Source organism: Cydia fagiglandana, chromosome 5, assembly GCF_963556715.1.
Source record: "Cydia fagiglandana chromosome 5, ilCydFagi1.1, whole genome shotgun sequence".
NCBI classification, from domain to species: domain Eukaryota; kingdom Metazoa; phylum Arthropoda; class Insecta; order Lepidoptera; family Tortricidae; genus Cydia; species Cydia fagiglandana.
The window spans coordinates 10,036,967-10,051,458 of NC_085936.1; the positions used below are offsets into that span (position 1 = coordinate 10,036,967).

Here is a 14,492-nt window from a genome sequence, read left to right on the forward strand (position 1 = left end):
GAACACATAAGTACCTAAGCAACATATGCATTAAGCCAAATTGAATTCTTTTAGAGCAGCCTGCATAATTGTATCTTTCACGGCACAGAACACCAATTTGATGTTTTCAGTATCTTTTAAACAATCCAAGGCAGCATGAAAAAAACAACAAATAAATAATATATAGGTTACATGTAAAAGCAAAACTTCACATGCAAAGTGTGGAAGTAAAAAGTATAATTATAGACATTAGAGTTACCCCAGGCGAAAGACAGACAAGCGACAGAGTGTGGCCGTGCCATACACCAAAATAAGCATATATCATCTACTAGGTACGTAAATATTTATTATAAGATGAACTATATAATTGTAAGATAAAATAAATTATAAGAAAAAAACCATGCCCGAGCTGAACAACTGAAAAAGATGGCGTTGTCCAGCGCCATATGTTTTGAAGTTGCCTAAAGGCAGATCAAGAATTTAAAAAAAAATAGGGCAAAGAAAACTTGACGATTTTTTTGTCCTGCAGAGTACCTACAGTCAATCGAGTTGTGGAAAATTAATATCACTATAGGTACTAGTCCTTTCGGAACCGTTATCTATATCGTTTTTTATAACAATAAAACTAATATACTTTGTGGCTTCGTAATTCGTCGCTTATCCGCCTATATTCTATAATCGCCTGTTTGGAAACCTTTCAAGTGGTCACATCATGGTCACATGTATGCATGCATGCATGTATCCAGCACGTGAACTTCGACTTTGGTTTAATGCCATTTTTTTAGTGTACTCAGGTACAAGAAGGTTCGAATCCTGATACAAGAAACTCATGACCTCAGGGTCACCCGACCCTGAACCGATTTGGATAAAGGATGTCCACGAACTATACTCAAACACACCAACTTTTCAAGAGCAGCTTTTTTGTAGAAAAAGGCGCGAAATTCATAATATTCTCTTTGCGCCTATGTATATTTATTAATTTGCTGCCTTATTCTATACTGACCTTCGAGCAACACGGAAGGGAGGCGGCATTCGCACTATTTCCCCTCTGCCGAGGTACAAGATTAGCGCGTCAAAATAATCTAGCGCGGGTAATAAAACTAGTTGCACTTGGATTTTTCACTAGACCGAGTCCAGACGCGCGCGTGAACACTGCTGCACAAAAATGCCTGTTTGCTCGGTTTTTTGTTATAAAAAGAGGTCGGGGACATCAAATTTACAAAAAGAAAATGTTACATTTCACATGTAATTTTTTTTTTACATGCCATACGTTAAATTACATTTAAATACAATTATTATATTTTAGTCTCAAGTAATTGTTGGATTTATCGATTTTGCTCGCTCAGTACAAATTGCGGATCGGTCGAGCGATAAATCCGACTTCTCATCTCTCAGAATACAATGACATACTTCAACGAAAATGTGTTAGTGTGCGTGTTGTGACACTAGTCACTCGTCCGTACATAAAAAGAGATCGAGGTTTGCAAGATTTGTCTTTGACGTGTGTCATTTTCTATGTATTTGTGTCGTCATTACAGATTGGATTTTGTACGTAAGTGTGTGAGAAATGCGACTGTGTGCACCTTTCCCCCCGCGAAAAATGGCAGAAAGATTTGTACGGCGAGATATCGCTTGGGCCCCTCCCTTCCGACGTGTCGGAAGCCGGTGTTGCTCGAAGATACTGACAAGTGCTTCGAGCAACACGGAAGGGAGGCGGCATTCGCACTATTTCCCCTCTGCCGAGATACAAGATTAGCGCGTCAATCTAATCTACCGCGGGTAATAAAACTAGTTGCACTTGGATTTTTCACTAGACCGAGTCCAGACGCGCGCGTGAACACTGCTGCACAAAAATGCCTGTTTGCTCGGTTTTTTGTTATAAAAAGAGGTCGGGGACATCAAATTTACAAAAAGAAAGTGTTACATTTCACATGTAATATTTTTTTTTACATATCATACGTTTAATTACATTTAAATACAATTATTATATTTTAGTCTCAAGTAATTGTTGGATTTATCGATTTTGCTCGCTCAGTACAAATTGCGGATCGGTCGAGCGACAAATCCGACTTCTCATCTCTCAGAATACAATGACATACTTCAACGAAAATGTGTTAGTGTGCGTGTTGTGACACTAGTCCAAAGAATATCACTAGTCACTCGTCCGTACACAAAAAGAGATCGAGGTTTGCAAGATTTGTCTTTGACGTGTGTCATTTTCTATGTATTTGTGTCGTCATTACAGAGGGCCTACCGCGAACCACGTTCGACGTGTTGCCTCCCTGTCACACTTACGTATGAATTTACAAGTGCCATAGAGAGGCAACACGTCGAACGTGGTTCGCGGTAGGGCCTCTGATTGGATTTTGTATGTAAGTGTGTGAGAAGTGCGACTGTGTGCACCTTCCCCCCACGAAAAATGGCAGAAAGATTTGTACGGTGAGATATCGCTTGGGCCCCTCCCTTCCGACGTGTCGGAAGCCGTAAGTGTGAGCGCGATGGTTGTGCGTGCCCGGAATAGCGCCAGCGGATAATCATGTTTTTTAATTTATTTTTTATAGTTTAAACAAAAACAAAGTAGGTACGTAGTATGTACCAGTGAGTTCGATCAGACATAATATTGTTTATTTTTTAGATGCAAAATATTTGTTTTTAGCTCTACTGCAAACATTGTTACAAATTTTCAAAGTGCTTTTAGTACTCACCGTGATTTTTTTCTATAGAACTAAAGTCAAATAATCAGGTTTCGAATAAGTTAACAGAAAAAGTCCTCAAGGTTGCTAATTTCATTTTTATCAACCATGTATTGTGATCTAAAAAGCGCTACGATTCTTCAAAAACTCCGCTCTGTGAACCTACGGCACCTTAAACAAAAAGAGAATAACAGGCGGACGGACAGGAGGTTGAAGCAAAGGTGACCTATAAATCTTGAATTATTATTTTTTTAGTCAGCATAACATACATAGCATCTAGCTGGCTAAAAATCGCAAAGGCTAGCAAATAAATCACAGGACTTCACAGGAGTGACATGCAACTTTACAGTCTACTACTACTACTAGCGCAGGGGTCGGCAAATTTAGAGAAGAACAGGCAACCAAAACAGACCACATATTTTAAGCTGCAATCTTGTTTCCAGTGGTCTAAAACAGGCCACTGACGAGCCTTCCAAATGGATGCCGTTACAATGGAATTTATCCAAACGGACGGGATCATAATATTAAAGATTGTACATTCACGGACCGATTGTGGATTGCAGCCACGCTATTTGGACTGTTGGAAGGCTCGTCAGTGGCCACCTTAACAAGTGTTGATTGTATACCCCACAGAGCCGCGGTTTGCTGACCCCTGTATGTATTGGTTTAGAAAATATGAGCGGTGCACGGAAGAAAACATGTCTAGTCACTGTACTCTGGCAACATTATGAGTTAACGCGGTTTGAAAGGAACGATGTAAGTACATAATTAATCATAATTATTTTCGTGTACTTATATTATAGGTGTTTTTATAGTAAGAAAAAACTATCTAGGTATAAGAGGTAACAGAAACTGTAGCTTATTAGTTCATTGAGAACTTTTGAGATTAAAATATCATTTTAGAAAAATGTGACTAGACGTGTTTTTTTCGTGTACCCTAATATATCGCAAAAATGATTTTCAACCTGTAGCAGTCGTAAAATGGGAGTAACACTGTCTGTCTGGATCGGGGTTCTCGGCCAGAAACTTCTGTAGTATGAAATCCATGGCTTTTGGAGCATCTTGTTTCGGACCTGAGGATTTGTACAGATGTAGTTCATAATTATTTTCCATCGTATTTTCACGGAAACGTATGGACGCAATATGGACGTGTCTTGCTATTGTTTGAATGCCCGAGACCAGGAGGCCATCTCGGGCATTGTGGGCCGAGCACAGGTGCGCCGCGACGGTATCACGCCCGCAAGATAGACTACCTACCAGTCTATGGGCCCTTGGGCCCGATTGGGATTTTGAAATAGACATCTATTAAACATCACCAAGATACGATAACGATATGTTTAAGATCTAACCTATCAAATTTGACATTTGCGCGATTCTGGGGATACTCTTGAACGATTTCCAGGGGATATGACTTAGAGATCCAATTCACATCTAATAGATATCTTACTCTAACTAACGTAAAAGTGACATTGGTTGCCCTAATTGCGCTGCAAAAGAGAACTAGTTGATATCTAAACTATAACGTATCTAGAATGGATCTAGTACGTGTCGTCTATTGTGAATATCTTTAAGTTCGAATACGGCAGTTTCTAACTGTATTAATTAGAGCGTGGCAGGTATATCTCGCGGGCGAGCTGTCGCAGAACTCATGTACCAAGCCTACTGGAGGGATTATTCACTTTTTCTTTAGTATACGACGTCTTTTTATTTCAGTTTCTGGGAATGCCAGTTTAAGTATGAAACTCCATACCATCGTAAACTGAAATAAATGTCATATACTAAGAAAAAGTGACCAAGGCCTCCAGTGCCCAAGGCTGGAATCGAACCAGCGTCCTCTGCTATCGCGGCAGGTGCCTGAACCACTCGGCCACCGGGTCACAGAGACATTAGTCAAATTTTCCAAGTATATGCACTTTTTACTGAAGGCTTGCGGCGCCCCCTAGCCATCTCTAAGGTAGAACAGTATGGTTCGAACCTTTCTAGCTGGATCATTCCCATGATGATACCGAGCTAGCGATTTTTTTTTATGATTTTTTCTTAGTATATGACATTTATTTCAGTTTATAATTTATATAGTAGTGTTTCTACTTGATAAAAACAAATTAAAATATTTCCTGGAAAATAATTTAATTTGTTCAAATACTTCATTCCATACCGTCGTACTCAGGGAAGTAGTCACCGAGATGTGACGTCATGATTTTCTCCTCCAGCAAGTCCTTCTTGTTGAGGAAGAGGATGACCGAGGAGTTCTGGAACCAGGGCTGAGTGATGATGGTCTTAAATAACGCCTTTGACTCATCCATCCGATTCTGAAAATACGAAAAAAATGCTGTGTAAAATTAGCTTAATGTTACTAACCTATTTCTAACGGTAGTTTAGATTCTATCATCTGTGAAGTACGAATAAACGTATTGGGCTAGATACATATAAAAAGTTGTATGTTTTACTTAATAGGAGAACTTACCTCATTATTAGATTCGAATAAAATTTGATCATATTCACTAAGAACTCCTAAGAATATGATGGAGGTGACGTTTTCAAAACAGTGTATCCATTTTCTTCTCTCGGATCTCTGGCCCCCGACGTCTACCATCCTATAAAAAAAAAACAACTTTCAATGCGTCTGGGGGTTACTCTTATTCAAAACTATTCCAAATTTAAAATCGATAGTGTAAGTCTTTATCGGTGTAATAGACAGACAGACCGACAGAGTCGCACCATCGCGAGGGTTCCTTGTTAGGGTTCCGTACCCAAAGGGTAGGTAAAACGGGACCCTATTACTAACACTTCGCTGTCCGTCCGTCCGTCCGTCCGTCTGTCACCAGGCTGTATCTCACGAACCGTGATAGCTAGACAGTTGAAATTTTCACAGATGATGTATTTCTGTTGCCGCTATAACAACAAATACTAAAAACAGAATAAAATAAAGATTTAAGTGGGGCTCCTATACAGCAAACGTGATTTTTGACCAAAGTTAAGCAACGTCGGGCGTGGTCTGTACTTGGATGGGTGACCGTTTTCTTTTTGCATTTTTTCCGTTTTTTTTTTTGCTTTATGGTAACGGCACGGAACCCTTCGTGCGCGAGTCCGACTCGCACTTGTTACCTTTTTGGTACGGCAGCACCTTAAAACGGCTAGAGCAATTAGCTTAGGGTGGTATTCCACCTATTCAATTTCTTTGTCCAGTGTGTATTGCGTTGCTTTAATGACAGAGTGAGATGCACTGACATTGGACAAAGAAATTAGACAAATGGAATACCACCCTTAGGCACCCAAGGGCCACGGAATGCACGATTTGTGCGTGCACGCTAGGAGAAGGAGGCCGAGACGTTAGTCCGAATGAGGGCAATACTAGCTTTCTGCAGAATCACTCCAACTTCCTAAATATGAGTCATACCTAAATATGATGCCATCAAGATCAAACGGATACTCAAGGATACCGGTAGTGGGCTGACGCGCGCGAAGGATGTCCTGCTCCGTCGGCAGATAGTCCGCCGCTTCTATTCGAGCCAGATCGCTTAAATAACTGAAATGTACAATACATAACTAAATCAGGGGGGTGTCACTACGCAGTTTAGGTACATTTGGCCGGCGCGCCGCTCGGGCCGGCAGGTGTATGGCAGTGGGCTGCCGCTCGACCGCACGATCGTCGTGTCACGTGGCGCTCGCGCAAAGAAGATTCACCGTTCGTGCGCGGTTATAAGTTTCAATTTTGTTGCAGGCGGCGAGTATAGGTATAATTTTATACCTAAATCTGACTTTTGTGAAGGAGTGAATTTTCTGTACGGTAGTACTATTAGTTATTCTGTGACTAAATACAGCATCTGTAGAGTTGTGCCTACAACTTTACAAAATAAAAGCAAGACTGAAGATTTTGACCTAAAACGAGTCTTAATTTTCGGTGTGACCGGATCAGTTGGTATTAGCTGATAACTATTGTATTGTGTTCAGCATAATATATGTTCCTCAATCCATCTCAGTATATGAGACGTGTACAGTCCAGCAACAAATACAAAAAGTCAACATCAACATGTAATTAAACAGTGGCAGATACTTTTGAACGTGAACTGTAGTATCTATGTAGAAGTAAATCTTTTTATAGGAAAATATTTGAAGGGTGGCAGATATTTTTGGCGTGTCTCCGTTATTATTGATGATTGTCATTATATGTCCACCTACTTACTATTTAGCAGAGTCCGTGAGTTGATACTCCCGTCTGCGGTCATAGCACTCCTGGATCCCGCTGTCGTTCCAGAGATCTTTGATGGCCTCTGGGTACGGACTCTCGAAGGAGGTTACGCTCTCAAAGTCGATCGATGATACCAATTCCGCCTTTTCCTGAAAATCATTTGTAATGGGTAAATACTAAATATGGTGCACGGTGTTCCGTAAAAAGTACCTACGGATCAAATGAAGGTCAATAATAGAGGACTTTAAGAGCTCTCGATTTGATCCCCATATATGTTCAGCGAAAATTTATAGTTTTGGAGAAATTTATTTAATAAACCTAGCTCCTACTTATACGTTGTGTAAATCTAGTCTGGTGGTAGTAGTGGTTCTATTCGTGATACTGAAGATAAGCTAGGACATTGTGATGCAATCATATCCTGCATGTCATCATGTGTTTAATGCTCAGTTCTGCTTCTGAGACGTTAGAATCACATTGTCTAATAATTATCTAATGAGATTCTAGTGCTTGTTTTGTAGAGTATGGATTAACCGACTGCATATTTTTTGCTACCTATTACATGTACATTTTTCATCCTTCTCCGTTTCAAAAGCTTGCAACTTGTAATACAAGCGGATGTCACTTTTGACAGCTTTTGTTAGAAAGGGACTTTCCACTTGTATTACAAGTAGCTTTTGAGAAACGGACCCCAGTGCCCTGTTTATCAAAAGCTTGTAACTTGTAATACAAGCGGAAGTCCCTTTTTGACAACTTTTGTTAGAAAGGGACTTCCACTTGTATTACAAGTTACAAGCTTTTGATAAACATGGCACAGGTAGTGTCATGCAATCATCACTTACCGTCATAGATGGATCCCCGTATTGTATATTCAGCATATCCATAGCGCGTATCATACTCTGTATCGCCATGAAAATGTTCTGGTAGATGTTCTTGATGAAACCTTTCTTGTCATCGTCGCTGTAACCAGCGCCATTGATAATTCTCATCTGTTTGATGAATGTGGATTTGCCCGATTCACCAGTACCTGGTGAACAAGCAAGTCGATAAAACAAGGTCCTAAAAGTGCCTTGTGGCACACCATAGCTGATGCTTTTTGGCTTTAACATAGTTGTCTAATTTAACAACCTGGCTACGATTTAATAGGTACGATTTTAACAACGCTGTTCCAGATATCCCAATGTCGGCTAGTTTAGAAATTAAGAGCGAGTGACTGGCTGTATCAAACGCCTTTTAAGGTCGATGAATAGGTCAGGAAATGAATGCTCAAAAAACGTTGTAGAGGGAAATGCTAGGAACACAATTTTTGACTCCGTAACTTTGTTTAGACTAGTTAGGAGGTGAACATATCAAAAGTCCCCGGCTGTAGCCCCGGTGCTGCGGGGTAGAGGGGGGTAAGAAGGTCGAATTTTTCGGTTTTTCATTGATATCTTGGAAACTTTGCATCTTAGCGACATGACTACTAAGACAAACCGAAAGCTCATAAAATTAGTTACAAGTTATATCTAGTCAAATTTTTCGATATCTTGAATAGTTTTTGAGATAGACGCTCTTGAAAGTTTATTTAGGGATTTTAATGTTATCTTGATATCTACATCAGTGATGCTGTTAGGCCATGTTTGGCATCATTTTCGTATAAATCGGGGGTGCTGAATTCATTTATGGTATCACATTGACACTATTCCGAAGTAAAAACAAAATTTAAAAAATATATATTTTTTAAAATCCCTCTTCACGCTTAAACCGCTGAACCAATTTCGTTGAAATTTGGTACAGAAATAGTTTCAGTCTCGACACAGGACATAGAATAGTTTTTATAACCAAAAGCATCTTTTGAGGATGTGAAAAGTGGGGTGGAAGTTTGTATGGGGAGTCAGTAACCGCTGAACCGGTTTAGGTGAAATTTAGGATGGTATACATCTGTGATTTAGATGAAAATGATACCTAAAATGACTTCAAACCTTACCTTAAGCAGTATGAACCTCAGGAATTCAGTTTCGTCGATGAAGTTGAATTCCCCCCATACTCCATTTCACAACTTTAAAGGATGATTATTGAGATAAAAAGTATCTTATGTCCTGTATTGGGACTCGAAATATCTGTATACCAAATTACAATTAAATCGGTTGAGCGGTTTAAGCGTGAAGAGGAAATTAAAAAAAAAGTTATTTGTTTAAAGTGTATATGTTTTTTCTTAGGAATGGTGTCAATGTGATACCAAAAATGAATTCAGCATCCCCGATTTATACGAAAATGATACCAAACACGGCCTAGCAGCTTCACTAATGTAGATATCAAGATAAAATTTAAAGCCTTAAATAAACTTTCAAGAGCGGATATCTCAAAAACTATTCAAGATATCGAAAAACTTGACTGAATAAAACTTGTAACAATTTTTATCAGCTTTTGGTTTGTCTCAGTAGTCATGTCGCTAAGACGCATAGTTTCCAAGATATTAGTGAAAAACCGAAAAATGAGACCTTCTTTCCCCCTCTCCCCCCCAGCACCGGGGCTACGGCCGGGGACTTTTGATATGTTCACCTCCTAACTAGTCCAAACAAAGTTACGGAGTCAAAAATTGTGTTCCTAGCATTTCCCTCTATAACTTCTTATTTCTTGGCCTAGAAGATGCTCAGTGCTATGTTTTTTTATCTATGTTGCTTTTGTTTTAGGTAACTTAGCCAATTGTTGCGGATAACGTATTAGATTTTGGTTTAAAGCCGTTCAAAACAAACGACGTGTCAAACAAAAAATGTGTGGCACTGAAATATTCGGTTAAACGGGTATGTAATTTTTTTTCAAATATTTTGCATAACGTGGGAAGTACGGATATTGGTCTGTAATTACACGTATCATGTTTATTGCCTGTTTTGAAAACGGGAGTCACTTTTGCCACTTTTAAAGATTCTGGAAAGCAACCTTCCCTTAGACATCGATTATTACATTTCGTTAACGGTTCAGCTTTTACATTTTTAATAGATTTAATTATTCTTGCGTTTAAACCATCTAGACCTGTAAGGCTAAGATTGTTGGCTCTTTATCATTTGTCACCATGCCTGTCACGTTCTAACAAACATGTAATTGCGAAAGTGACGCATGACATGACAAGTGATAAAAATGCGACCATGATAGCGCTTCTGCACTTGAAATTAATTTTAAAAGTGGCGGTCATGTTTCTCTAAGTACATGGTACTACATGACTGCTTTTGATTTAATTAGATACAAATGGAGTATTCCACGGGCTGTCCCGTACAAACGCATTTTATTTCCCATGTTGCGACTTTTTTTTCGGCATTTAAAGCAGGCGATTATATTTCTGTGCATATTTTTGACCATTTGTCATAGAAAAGAAAACTCTATACCTGCAAATCTTCAGAAAGTTTGTACGGGACAAACGGTAAACAATTTCATGGAATGCTCCAAATAAAAATTTACGAAATGGCAAAGGTGATTCCAAGAAATTTAGTAGGTAGGTACTTTTTCTACTTATTGAATATTACCTACGTAAGATTTTTTTTTATTGAAAACATCAATTATGATATGACTACAAAATGTATGGTAAACCTTTCAGGCAGTGTGATGTGCTTGTAAGGTTATTGTTGAGGTATCCTGTCCATCCACACCATGTTTAAGGAAGAACCAAAAAAAAAACTATAGCTCACCGAGTAGCAGAAGTTTGAGTTCTCTCCTGGCAGCACTTTTGTCCTTCTTGATCGCCTTCTCTATTTCCTGATTGATCCTTTTCTGCTCTTTAGCTTCTTCTGACATACAGCAGTCCATATTGGCTGAGGTTTGAGGACCGCAGTCCTTCCTCGCGCGTGGGAACTAGACCCTTCAACAATGGCACACCACTCTCACAAAAACGTCTTTCACATTGGCACTTCGCGTGTTAAACTGACATGAATTTTCACAATAACACGTACCGACGACACAACCCGCGAACAACCATCCGAACGCAAAACGTTTAAATAATAAAACCGGCAATCCGGTCACTGGGCCTGTGACTTATGATAGTTATGATTGGTATACATACACACTGCTGTCAACTGCCGACATAAACACTTTGAAATCCGTTTATATACACGAACGTGGAACCTTGTGAAGCGACCGTGTAATCCTATTACTGTAACTAGATTCAAGAAACCCATGGCTATTCCCCCACTGCGTATTAATAAGATTAAAACTGTGAGCAAATAGCAATTGATGTTACCTAGGCAATCTTCTGATAACTAGAACAAACTATGTACTTAATATATGTAGATGACGTAAGAGGTTTCCGAATAGATAATAGACAACGTGCAGTGCAGGATATATGGGCCCGCAGCCCATGCAAATCAAGTTTAATGCCAGGCGTGGCTCACTCCGCGATTTCGTCGCTTTACTACAGGTAGCTAAAAGTACATCCGTTCAACCCCAATTTTGGGGTTTGCCATAAGCCGCGCGTGGCGCTGTCGCCACCTAGCGGCCATATCAGTGCTGATCGTGACAGACGCGTTTTGTTAGAGAGTGAGTCTTCTGTACCTAGTATACTATTATTTATTCTGTGGTAATGCGTGAAACATCTGCTGCTCAACTCGTCTCTTGAGTCGTCAGCCACGCAAGAAAGAAAGAAAGCGTGCCCCACTCGGCCCTTGAGCAAGCCCAGATCTCACCCACCAGACCAGATCTCTGATCTCTGAGAGATCAGGTCTTTGCGGTCGCTTTCGGCCCACCTATTCGCTTTTTAAGACTGATACTTACGTATAAGTCACGTAGGTCCTGAGTTCCCTACAGCTCGGCTTTCGGCTTCACATAACAGCGAATACACGAGGTGTTTCTGGGGATACCTAATAATAATAATAATAACCCCGCGGGGGCAGCTTGTGGCGAGCTGACGGTGAGTGGCGACACCGCGGACCCCTATTCCAGAGGGCCCTGTCATCTGGCCCTCGCCTCTGTGCTTGCCTTGATTGGCCGGCCAGAGTGGAGTCGCAAGAGCGGGACCTATGCTCCAGGTTGGAAGTGTAAAATGTCATAACGCCGGTGGCCTGCTGAACGGATCACCGGGATCTGGCTACCGCAGACTCACCTCTCGACAACCTTACAGCCGCTCCGAAGTGTTGCCCTATTGTCGCACTGTGCGTGCGGCCGTTGTAGGGCCCACTAAATGAGTAGGCGAGTCACCACCTGTCTTACACAATTTTGAGACTGATTGTCACGGCAGGTGTCCGCTAGTCTCTCCCATAACCCATTATCCAGTCCATCCAACTTTCAAATCTATAGCCCAAGACCTTAGTTCCCATCGCAGCACAAAAGTGCAATAGTCTTTGCACCTGGCGGGGACCATCTCCGGATGTATCACATTGTGCGTTCGGGGATGGTATCCGCCACGTGTATCCCTTGCTTTTAGATTAAAGTGTCTTAAAGGGCCTCTGCGCTGTTGGCTTCGGCCCCACGTACGCCTCCCAAAGGTCCGGGACCCCATGGTCCCGAGATATGGAAAAGACATACAAATAATAATAATAATAATATGTTTATTGCTTTCATATTGGTGTTTATACAGATGTTCTTAACTAATAATGTTCCACAATATGACACCCTGTAAGGGTATTGCAATGTTATCTAACACATAAAACAATTATACAAGTTACAGAATACACAACAAATAGTAGTCGCAAAAAAATTGTTTACAGTATACATATGCCTATTTATGGTATTTATTATCATCGAAAAATTCTTGTATAGAATAAAAACAATTACTTATTAAATAAGTTTTTAAGTGACCTACAAATTTCTCATATTTAAATTCTTCTGCTATTTCTTTAGGAAGATTGTTGAAAATTCTTATAGATATGCTATAGGGACTTTTATTACTCATTTGTAAATTACTGGCAGGAAGGGCAATCTTATTTTGATTTCTTAAGTTCAAGTTACTAGTATGACGGTCTTTAGTTTTCCTATATAGGTCGGGATGTTTTCGTACAAATTTGCATGTTTCTAAGATGTAAAGGGATGGTAAAGTTAAAATATTTAATTTTTTAAAGTAAGGTCTGCAACTTTCTTGATTTTTTATGTTACTTAATATTCTAATACACCTTTTTTGCAGTATGAACAAATCTACACTACTTGGTCGGAAGTATGTTTTTGTACATTTCTAGTAAGAAAGGCGATTACAAGTTAATCTTGTTAAAATAAATCACTTTACGACTGTTTAGACTTGACATGTTTCTATTTATATTTGTCAAGCGTGCCATATCAGGTTCTAGTCTAGGGTCGTTTATTTAATCAAGAAGCCGTACATTTGGAAATAAAGATAAACGAGAGAACCTAACTTATAACGGTGTTCAAATGCATCCTGGCTCTCAAGACTTGATTTATAAAATGAAAATAAACTTTCTCAGTATTAGTATCATATGAAAATATGTAGAAAATACGACGTTATCAAGGTTCCAATGGGCATTCCTCCATTTGCAGACGTACATAAATTATTTTTGTCTTCAGGAAACTAGACTAGTAAGAGAAATGGAGGAAGCCCCACTAGCAGCCTGCCTCGCAATGTCATGCGTCGGCCTAGACATGCATTAACCTTGGCAAAGACCAGCTGTAACTGTAACTATGCCGTCGACTAGGTATATTTAGATGTACTGTACCTAGGGTTACCAGATACAAATTTAGAATTTCCTGACAAAATTCCTGATTTCCGAATATTTTTCCTGATATTAATATTTTTGATGACGACAGGGGTGAGGGGGGGTCTAGCCGTTAGTGATGATGGCCACCCGATTGAGTCGATAGCCGCGTCAACGCGGTACGCGGCCCTACAATCACAGAGGCAGATGATACTTCTTTGCAAATGCGAATATTAGACATGATTTCGTTTCTAAAACGTCTATACTGTAGTCTTGAGTAAAGATTTGTTAATAAATAATTACGAAGTTATTGATAAGTTGAGTGGATCTCATTTGTTATTTTTATACAATGTTTTAGGATTAATTTAAGTAAATAAAATAAAAAAGTCTGTCAACTCAAAAAATTCCTGACATGTCAGGAAAATTCCTGTCATCTGGTAACCCTAACTGTACCTGAGTGTTTCTTTTATTTTTTGCCACTTTTATATATTGTGTCCTTTTTTGCCACTTTTGTATTATTTCTACTCAGAATCACGAGCTCCTTCGATCCTGATGGGATAAAAAAATCCCCCAGAGTTTTTTGCCTATTGTGTTATCATTTCCCCATATTACTTTGTATGGCGGTTACAAAAAGGAAAGTTTGAAAAATGTATGGAAATTTTAGGACACTTTTTTTCTCCTATAAGGATGAAAAGGGCTCGCGATCCTGACTAGAAATAACACAAAAGTGGAAAAAAGGTCATAATATATATAGATGGCAAAAAACGCTCACCCAAGTTCTTTTCTGTTGATGATTTCAGTAAGTAGTGTAAATTATTTTTATGTAAGTAAACAAGGATATATAAAGGTATATAAGTACAGCGAGAGAGAGGGAGACAGATACATACATTAGAAAGTAAAAAGGCGATCTCTTTTCCAGAATTTTTTTTTACTAGTACTGCACTGTTAAGTTAGGGCAGGTCCGTATAGTGTCTATCAAATTATAATCGAGATATCATTATGTATGGGATATTAAAAACAATATAA

General features: G+C 39.4%; 1 protein-coding gene across 1 annotated transcript; it reads right to left on the bottom strand.

Annotated features, from left to right (window-relative positions):
• Positions 1–30: 30 nt before the first annotated feature.
• LOC134664438 (G protein alpha q subunit-like) lies at positions 31–10,673 on the bottom strand. The gene is made up of 8 exons (XM_063521089.1): positions 10,521–10,673; positions 7,701–7,885; positions 6,856–7,010; positions 6,070–6,198; positions 5,137–5,266; positions 4,828–4,981; positions 3,638–3,745; positions 31–113 (listed from the first exon to the last, which is right to left on the bottom strand). The coding sequence occupies exons 1-8, from the start codon at positions 10,636–10,638 to the stop codon at positions 31–33; spliced, it is 1,062 nt and encodes a 353-aa protein (XP_063377159.1). The 5' UTR covers positions 10,639–10,673.
• Between the last annotated feature and the right edge of the window lie 3,819 nt (positions 10,674–14,492).